Source organism: Malus domestica, chromosome 07, assembly GCF_042453785.1.
Source record: "Malus domestica chromosome 07, GDT2T_hap1".
Classification (NCBI taxonomy): Eukaryota; Viridiplantae; Streptophyta; class Magnoliopsida; order Rosales; family Rosaceae; genus Malus; species Malus domestica.
The window spans coordinates 3,536,752-3,546,836 of NC_091667.1; the positions used below are offsets into that span (position 1 = coordinate 3,536,752).

General features: G+C 39.1%; 1 protein-coding gene across 1 annotated transcript; it reads left to right on the forward strand.

Moving 5' to 3' along the window:
* Positions 1–6,691: 6,691 nt before the first annotated feature.
* Positions 6,692–9,767, forward strand: LOC103438709 (squalene monooxygenase SE1-like). Its single transcript, XM_029105160.2, has 7 exons — positions 6,692–6,989; positions 7,625–7,914; positions 8,021–8,189; positions 8,296–8,514; positions 8,603–8,878; positions 9,026–9,304; positions 9,417–9,767. Exons 1-7 carry the CDS (start codon positions 6,771–6,773, stop codon positions 9,552–9,554), a joined length of 1,590 nt encoding a protein of 529 aa, XP_028960993.1. The 5' UTR covers positions 6,692–6,770; the 3' UTR covers positions 9,555–9,767.
* Positions 9,768–10,085: the final 318 nt, after the last annotated feature.

The window sequence follows — 10,085 nt, forward strand, 5'->3', positions numbered from 1 at the left end:
CCAAACTTAAAATTCTTCTACCCGGCCCGGCCCACTCCATTACATTTTAAAATAGGTAAGGTCTAGTTCCTTCAAATTTGGGCCCGGCCCGGCCCATGCCCAACCCTAAGTACGAATACAAGTCTTTATCTCTTCCAGACACATAACATCACCGAGGTTATGCCCTAATACAGTGCAACTTTCTATGAATGCAGCAGACTCGGCCTGTCACAAATCCTTAGCCATATCTTTGCTACATGATCAACAAGAACGAGTGCTGCACAAATCATTCGTGAGGAAACATAAGTCAATAAATTCTCAACTGCTAAACATAGAAACACAAACTAAAAATTCCAAAATTGAATAGCCAGTTACTAACTTTAAATTCGATAAACACACCACGAGTAAAACACTATGGCATCCAAATCATGCAGGAGGTATGAGATAGGAATACCAACAGCTCGATTTTGGGATGTGTGTGTGTTTTCGGCCTTATTGACAAGCCTAGAAAATCAATGTCAAGCATATCATGAGCTGCATCAAATTCATACCCTTGTTGTGCAGTTTATTAATGATTATGAACAAAGAAGCACATTAGAGTTTGGCTACCAATTTTTCATCAATCAAATGTCAAAGGGGTATGATCTTCGCTTGGATGTTAACAAGAAAACACATAAGCAATCCGAAACCCTTTTCTCCTTTTCTTGAGCTGATGCCAAGATGCTCGTTGCAAGCATGAACTTTGGATGTTAACAAGAAAATGAGTAGCACCGACTCTGAAAATGAACTGCAACAAACCAACTAGTGTTCATACCATTTACCAACATGAATTTGTGCTCAACACCACCAACGAACATGCCAATTACAGTAAAGTAGACCCAAAAGAAGCAATACCACACCAAAACAAAATTAAAATATTTCTAGGAGAAACTCACAGATAACCTCACCAAAGAGGCACTTATTGACGGACATACTAAAATGAAAATCAGATATGATGCAATCCATGAGAACAGGAACGAGGAAGGCTAGAAAGATGAAGAGGGAGGCTGCTACCGGTCCCAAGCCAGAGCAAGGGGCTGCCGGCAAGGAATTTTGACTTTCGGTTGGGTAACAAGGAGTATTGCTTGTAAATGAGAATGATATGGAACTGTTTTTTTTAAGTGGTTCTGTTTGCTGCCAAAAACATGATTTTTCCTCAGTAGATATTTTCCCAGGCTATATGCAGAGAAGTTTGCCCACGTGTAGAAGTTTTACCTCATTAAATAAATTTTAGGCTAACTATATTTTGCACCCTTAAAGTTTGAATTGATTTTCAAATTGGCCATGAGATTTCAATTTTCTCATAATACAGCCTAAGTTTTTGCAATTATATCAATTTACACCTTTTGTCTACCTAAACATCCAATTCTACATTAAATTGATGTTTTGTTTAGTGAATTTGGTACAAATGTGGCTTACATGTCCATTCAATTATGACTTCGACACTCATCGTGTCATCAACTGAATGAGGGATTCATATAATTCGTTATACAAATGGCATAACTAATACAGTTTTAAAACTTTAGGGTGTAATGTGAAAAAGTAAAAACTTAATGGCCCAATTTGAAAATCACACTTGAACTTAAAGAGTAAAATATAGTTTGCCCACAAATTTTTGTGTACTCGTGTCTTTATTTAATTTCCTAAACTGAAACACCCCAACCCCCTTTTTATATTTTAAAATTTGTTTAGTCCTTAATTGGTGAGCCCGTGGGGCCCACCTTGTTTTATTTTATGTTTTCTGGTCTCCCTCTCTCTTCTTTCAGTTCTCTCTTCTCCCTCACCTCTTCCGCAACTCCCTTCCCCTCACTCTCTCGGCTCTCTCTATCTCAACCCCTCCGAGAGTTTTACTTACCAACAATCATTACCATCGTCTTTATCTCGTCGCTACGAACTCAACCATAGTCTTGGCATCTTGAAAGTCGAACCACGAAGCCCCGTACACGAGCTCCGGCGAGCACCGCCCCTTTTGAGGCCCCTTTTAGCCTTCTCGACATGGTCTCTCGCCTAATTAGTGAGGAATTCACGATCGATCGATTCGGCGGAAGTGTGCGCCCAATTCTTATTGATTTGGACAAGAATGTTGGGAGCATAATCTTTTCACAAGCTTACCAGACTTATCATAAAGAGTTCATCGTGGGTGTGAAGTTTGAGTTGTCCTTTGGTAAGAGACTGGTGAAGATTTTGGTGCAGAAGGTCAGCATATTGTATCACCATCTTACTAGAATTCATAGGCATCACATCGGTTATTTTCCAACGATATGTGTTCGTCTCGACGCATATTTCCACTACTTCACTTCTGAACCTTATTGTTGTGAGTACGTGGTTGTTAAAATATTTCTAGCTGATCTGCTTGGTGCATTCTGAGATGGCACTACAGGACGGTCGAAGTGAGAATTGGATAATCTTTACACTTATCTCGAAAGGTGTGTACTCTCTTTTGTTTTTAGGTTGACCATTTGCGAGTCGTTCTTCTTTCCATTAACTTTGATCTTGTTTGACTTGAAATCTGCAACTAAGCAAAAATGGAGAGGTGGATTGAGCACTACAACAATTTCCAATAGATACTGCGTGTTGAAGAAGATAACTTCTCGTTTTCTGCTTGCTTGATTCGAGCTTTTGGGTCTACTACTAACATGGTAGCCACTTCTCTTGAATCCCAAGGTACAGTTTTCAAATGGGTTATTTATTGGCAAAATTCTGGAGTAGTTGGTCACATTTGGAAGAATCGAGGAGAATATGATGCTTGGTGCTGGATAGAGTTTTACGACGGCAGTTTCTATTTTATTTGGTTTGGGTATGGTACTGTTGCGACATGGTACTAAAATTTCTACATGTAACATTGGTTGTTAGAGGAGTTGTGCGAGCTTGGATTCAGATGATCGAATTTACGACGTGTAAAATTGTGCATCCTCAGGGAATTACTACTTGCTTATCGAGACAACAAATGTGTGATCGATATCACGGGCGGCCGACCGGTATATCAATAGCTTATATGTTGGGTTCGTTAAGCAAGTGGACAAGAAGATTCGTCTACAGCAGCTGATGCAGATTCAGAATTGTTATTCTTGGGACTCGACCCAAAGATACATCTATTCTCGGAGTACGTGATGTTTCGCATGCTTCGTCAAGACCCACTCTTATTTTTCAGTTTTGGTTTTCAGTATAAGTATTTTAACTTCATTTACTCTAGTTAATTGTTTTGGCGTTACAAATGTTTTTGGAAAAGTATTTCTATTTTCATTTTTAAGTTGATTTGAGTTTTTGAACTATATTCTAGTACATATCTATTTTGGCGTTATCTGGCCTTAAATTATTTTTTGTTTTCAACTTTACATTTTATTAAAGTATGTTTCCTATTTTTACACTGATAGGGAAAGAAAGTTTGAGCCTGGAGGCACGGAAGATGGAATCATTGCAACCCGATCGCGACGGGATGACATTTTTCCTTTTGTGCAACCGCTCTGATTTGATTTCTTCGTTACGTATATATATGTGTATCTTTTTTCGTATTTTCGAGTTTTTCAGTGTAGTATGTTATTTTAAATTTCGAGGACGAAATTTTTATAAGGGTGGTAAATTGAAACACCCCAACCCCCTTTTTATATTTTAAAATTTGTTTAGTCCTTAATTGGTGCGCCCATGGGGTCCACCTTGTTTTATTTTATGTTTTCTGGTCTCCCTCTCTCTTCTCTCAGTTCTCTCTTCTCCTTCACCTCTTCCGCAACTCCCTCCCCCTCGCTCTCTTGGCTCTCTCTATCTCAACCCCTCCGAGAGTTTTTCTTACCAACAATCATCACCATCGTCTTTATCTCGTCGCTACGAACTCAACCATAGTCTTGGCATCTTGAAAGTCGAACCACGAAGCCCCGTACACGAGCTCCAGGGAGCACCGCCCCTTTTGAGGCCATTTCCGGCCAAACCACGGTGAGTTGGCCGACGTGTAAGTATTAATCTCTTCGTCTCCCTGAGTACTACAACTTTCCTTTTTGTTTCACTCAATTTCGTTGAGTATTGAAGAAGTTATACTCATTTGAATCTTACCCAGTTTCCGGCGAGTCCGACGGCTTCCGGCCAAACCACAGCGAGTTAGACGTTTTTTGAGGTACCATTCTCTTCGTCTCTTCGAGGGCTACAACTTTTGTTTTTGTCTCGCTTGATTTCGTTGAGTAGTGACAAAGTTATAGCCGTTTAAAGTTGGGTGGTTTTCCGGCCTAATTTCCGGCCTTCTTCTTTGGCAAAACCCCAGGCCTTTCAGGCCATTTAGAACACCACGGGCCTTAGCCCGTTTTGGACGAACCCAGTACCCCAGCCCACATCCTTTTTATTTTTAGTTATGTGTTTTAAAACCCAAAGGCCTCAGGCCTTATTTAGAATGGCCTTGGGCCGGTTTTTGGTTAAGGGGCTCTAAGCCCAGCCCTTTTAATAAGGCCTTAGGGCCTTTGTGTGTATGTGTGTGTATAGTGAGGGCCTGCCTTTGTGCAGCCCGTGTGTGTGTGTGTGTGTATTTGTAGTATGTGTGTGTTTGGGCTAAAGCCCAAACCCCAATTTTCACCCCAAAACCCTTTTAACCCAACAAGCCTTAGAATTCCAAAACCCAATAAATCCTAATCCTATTTAACCTAAACCCTAGTCCGGATTTCAAGCCTAAAACCCGTTAGACCTAAATTGACCGTTGAACCCCGGTCAACGTTGACTTTAGGGTTGACTTTTCGGGTTTTCGTCTGGGACCTTTCTTAGGGTAATTCGACGTTCTAAATCCGTTTCCAATGTCCGTTTTCCCAAATTCAATTGCTATTATATAGTTTTATTTATTAGACTCTTTATGTGCTTAGGGACAATTATTGTGACGTTTCCGTCTTCGCTAGTGGCGCAGCTTTTGGCAACTAAGTACTGTGAGTGGACCCCTTCTAAAATTACATGATTTGATAATTTAATTGCATAAATGATTAGCATGCCTACGAATTTATGATTTGATTTATGTGAAGCCTGATGATTTAATATATTGATTATCGTCTCGTGTTTTGGTGAGGAATTATTTGTTAGCCTATATTGAGCTATATTTTAATATATCGTATTTTCTATTAAAACCATGAACTGGTAGACTATCTGATAGATGACGATAGGATGCTAGAACATGTTTTTGAACCCCTCTTTATAGTGTAGACGATGATCGGTAACCTATGCTATGAAGTGGTTATTTATGAGAGACGTAAATATTTGTGCGTACCTAGTAGACACTATGCCGCCTGGGGCGAGGAACTAGTGTTGGCATTTAGGCCGAGAGAAATAATCCCTAGCTACGGGCTGAGGGACATGGAGCAGGTATTGGGCCGGGAGTTGGTAATCTCTGGCTACGGGCGCAGAGACCATGGAGCAGGCATTGGGCCGGGAGTTATATTTATTCGGTGATCTTATTAGCAGCACACCGCGCTTACGAGACGATTTATGATGCGTTTACTGTTTTGATTTCCGCGATGCGTTTCCGCGATGTGACTTTCGAGATATTTTGGCATGCTAGGATTTTGATTTAAATCCATCACTTATTATGCTAGTAGTTTTCATTATATAAACTGTGGGGGTTATTACTTTGATAACTGTTTTATTATTATGATATATATATAAACTTGGTCCACTCACCTTTGTTTTGCGCCCCCATTCAGGACTTAGAATCAAGGCACCTAATCTCGGCGTCAAGACACTTTCATAGCAGCATCTTCGGATCCTCTCGAATGTAGGACTCACTTCTTTATTCATTCAATTTTATCTCAATTATTTTTAGTGATTAGGTTTATTTGTATGTTCTGAACACGTTCCTAAATTATTAATTCATGGTATTTTAAATTCATAACCCGTCTTTATTTCTTATTCTTAGCTTTTGTATCAATTAATGGCTTTCGTCACCCTCGGATGTCGGCCAACACGTGTCTATCCTGGTATTCGGGGAATATCAGGGTCGGAGCGTGTCATAAACTTCTGGTGTGACATAGGATTGAAACAATGTTTAAATTCCACTTCATCACTAGGTGTTAATTCATTTTGTTATCGGTTTCAACTCTCGGCCTAATTAGTTTCTTATTCCTTCATATTTCCACTAGAATATCCAATTCTTAATTCTCTATTACTGATAAGTAATCTGCCTTAAATTAAATTTCATCCTTTAGTTGCACGTTGTCCAAGTCATTCCATTGAGCTTGTGAGAAATCGACTCCGACAAATTTCACAAATAAAAGATAAATTGACTCCAACAAACTCCACAGATAAAAGATAAATAAAATGTCATGATAAATATTTTATTAGCGAGTACTTTGACAAAGTACTGCTCCACAGTCCATAGTCAGTCCACGGTCCTCCACTTATAACTTGACCCAACTTCCCCGCTGCTCTCATGTCTAATGTCTCCACTCTCCATATTTAATCGAATATTATACGTACAAATATAAAAAACAAAAGTATGACAGCTTATTTAATCATGCGTGAACCTCTTTTAGCTTATAAAAATAAAATAAAAAATCTGTTTTATTTCCTACATTTAATTATTTCTGCTAACTTATTCCCACATACCTATCAGCAAAGCAGTCATGGTAGGCGCCTACGCAGAAGCTTCATCCTTTGCCCAACAACAATACTTAAAAATCTCTATATAAGCGCATTCAGTCTCCATTGCTGTTTCATAACAATCATAAGCATCGAGCACTTTCACAGATTACAAATCACAGCAAAAAGAAATTAAAGAAAAATATTAATCAAGTATGGTTTACGAGTATGTTCTTGCTGGTGTCTTGGTTTCTCTGTTGAGTTCTGTTTTCTTCTTCATCATAAACACCACTTTCAGCGAAAAGAAGAAGGACGGTGTTGCAAACGTGTCGGCAACCGGTGTTTTTCTTGCGCCCGAGACTGAGAAAAGTACGGACGTTGTCATTGTTGGTGCTGGAGTTGCTGGTGCTGCTCTTGCATACACTCTTGGCAAGGTGATCATTATATCTCTCTTTATCTTCATCATCAGTTTATGGTCAAGTTCCAAAGTATTCTAGTTAATTATTTTTATTTTTCACAAAAAACAAGATGAATGAATGAATTAATGAATGTTCAATAGAAACATTGTTCCAAAAATTTCTGCCCAACACCGCCTAGGTAGGGCTCAACACCAGATTAATTCCTGGGCGTTTGAAAATTAAAAAAGAGTGTCTAGACTTGTCTAGGAACCCATTTGGGTCGCGACTCTCACTCAGACAGAAAATAAATAACTTTCATTTTACATTTTATTTTTCCAATAAACTATAAGAGACTTGTTGAATACTTGAATTAACACTTATTACATACTTGTTCTCCATGTTTTCAATACGTGCTTTTAAATGTTTCTCACTAAAATTAGCTTAAGAGAATAATAAACTAATCATAATTTTAATATAGCTAATTTCTTTGTTCTCTTCTATTTGATTTGCCTATGTTGGGAGCTAATTCCAATAGTGCAGTCCAAACAATATTAATCTTGTCCACACTGAAAAACTTTGGCTGTTTCCGGTGCGGACGGTTATAAATATCGTTAGTTATGACTAGACTGAGTAAATAACCATGAGTTTTGCTTCTTGTTAAATAAATATAGGAAGGACGTCGTGTACATGTGATCGAAAGGGACCTCAACGAGCCAGACAGAATTGTTGGTGAACTATTGCAGCCTGGAGGCTATCTCAAGTTGATTGAATTAGGTCTTGAAGATAGTGCTAATGAGTCCATTGATGCTCAGAAAGTGTTTGGTTATGCTCTTTACAAAAATGGCAATGACACGAAACTGTCTTATCCCTTGGAAACATACAGTTCAGATATCGCTGGGAGAAGTTTCCACAACGGGCGTTTCATCCAAAGGATGCGCGAAAGGGCTGCAACTCTTCCAAAGTACGTAAATTCAATTCTCCTTTGGCATATGATAAGAAGATAATCTTGTTCGATGTAATTTCATTTGTACCGGTACTCATGTCTCCCCTATTTTTTTTTTCTCCAGTGTGAAATTGGAACAAGGAACAGTGACAACACTACTTGAAGAAAAGGGCACCGTCAAAGGAGTGATGTACAAGAACAAGGCCGGAGAGGAGATGAGAACATATGCTCCGCTAACAATAGTGTGCGATGGATGCTTTTCAAATCTGCGTCGCTCTATTTCTACTCCAAATGTAATTTATTGCATCTTTAGAAACTCGAGCATTTCGTTTATATTTTAGCATGGAAGTGTTTGCACTTTCATGAGACCAACAAAACTAACTTGTCTATATACTGTAGATTGAAAATCCTTCCTGCTTCGTCGGATTGATCTTGGAGAACTGTGAGCTTCCTCATGCAAATCATGGACATGTGATTCTGGGAGACCCTTCACCCATCCTGTTTTATCCTATCAGTAGTACCGAGGTTCGTTGTTTGGTAGATGTTCCTGGCACAAAAGTACCTTCAGTAGCTAACGGCAAAATGGCTTGGTATTTGAAAACTGTCGTGGCTCCTCAGGTATCTATTACTTTGCTTGACTTTAGTAAGTTTCAATTTCATGTCATTTAGATGGAAAGGGACTAATATGAGGAATGTGCTGTTTCAGGTTCCCCATCAGCTCTTAAAGGCTTTTCTAGCAGCGGTTGATAAAGGAATCATCAGAACAATGCAAAACAAAAGCATGCCGGCTGCTCCACAGCCCACTCCTGGTGCAATTTTACTGGGGGATGCTTTCAACATGAGACATCCTTTAACCGGAGGAGGAATGACTGTGGCTCTTTCTGACATTGTTCTTCTCAGGGATCTTCTGAGACCACTAAGTGATTTGAACGACGCACCTGCCGTGTGTGCTTATCTCGAATCATTCTACACACTCCGCAAGGTATGTATCAATATTCTCGATATGTAAAAGAAAATTTTCACTTATAAGACAGTCTGACATATTATGTTATTCGATCTGACACTATAACACGTCATATATCACGCCTGTGAAAATGTGTTTGATGGCATTGGTTAATTTTCATTGCAGCCTGTGTCATCTACCATAAACACATTAGCCGGTGCCCTTTACAAGGTGTTTTGTGCATCGCCCGACCCCGCAAGACAAGAAATGCGTGAAGCATGTTTTGACTATTTGAGCCTTGGAGGCATCTGTTCAAATGGACCAATATCTCTACTCTCTGGTCTTAACCCTCGTCCGATCAACCTGTTTCTCCATTTCTTTGCTGTGGCTGTCTATGGAGTCGGCCGCTTAATGATTCCATTCCCGACACCAAAACGGATGTGGTTGGGGGCTAGATTGGTCTTGGTATGTTACTTATTTTCCCAGTACTGTCTCATCTGCAAGTTTGTTACATTAGTCATATTACGAACAATACAAACATGAATTGCTAACTAATCTTTTGGTTTTCAATTTCCAGAGTGCATCAGGAATCATATTCCCGATTATTAAAGCCGAAGGAGTTAGACAGATGTTCTTTTCTGCAACAATCCCAGCATATTACAGAGTTCCTCCAGTTCACAGACGAATCAAAACAAGCGGGAAGCATGTATGTTAAGAAAAAAAGCAAAGCAAAATACTTGTATCATATTAGGTTTTACCACCACAAAGGTGAGGGTATTGCTGAAATTAGAAGAAAAGTAGAGAAATTATTGTTCTCAATTGTTTGTAGCGTTGGTTGTTCTGCAATAGGGAACAGAATTCCATGAGAAACTTGTATCTAACTGTTGTAGTTCGTATATAACCTACACTTTTTAAATTTTTTATTTAATTAGTACTAGTACTCATCAAGTCTTCAAACATCTGACAACTCCTTCTCTACCCTTACAGTGCCTGCTTCCGCAATTTGCTGGTATAACTTTTTGTTTCTTCTGATATACCGTAGTTTATTTGTGTCGTCTTCTAGTACGGAAAGAACGTGACCAAAGTTCATCAACTAATTGCCAGGAACTAAAAATAAAACATGGTGCATTTTCCCACACAAGATTGACCTTTGAAATCTTAGCATGATTTGTAGGCTGGGAAAATACTTCTGGTAAACGATACAAACATCATGCTTATTCCAACTAGGGTGAGAATTAGCGTGAAC

Coding starts and splice junctions, on each gene's coding strand:
- LOC103438709 (XM_029105160.2), top strand. CDS start 6,771: ATGGTTTACGAGTATGTTCTTGCTGGTGTCTTGGTTTCTCTGTTGAGT. Junction 7,915..8,020: donor AGGGCTGCAACTCTTCCAAA/GTACGTAAATTC, acceptor TTTTTTCTCCAG/TGTGAAATTGGAACAAGGAA. Junction 8,515..8,602: donor AAACTGTCGTGGCTCCTCAG/GTATCTATTACT, acceptor GTGCTGTTTCAG/GTTCCCCATCAGCTCTTAAA.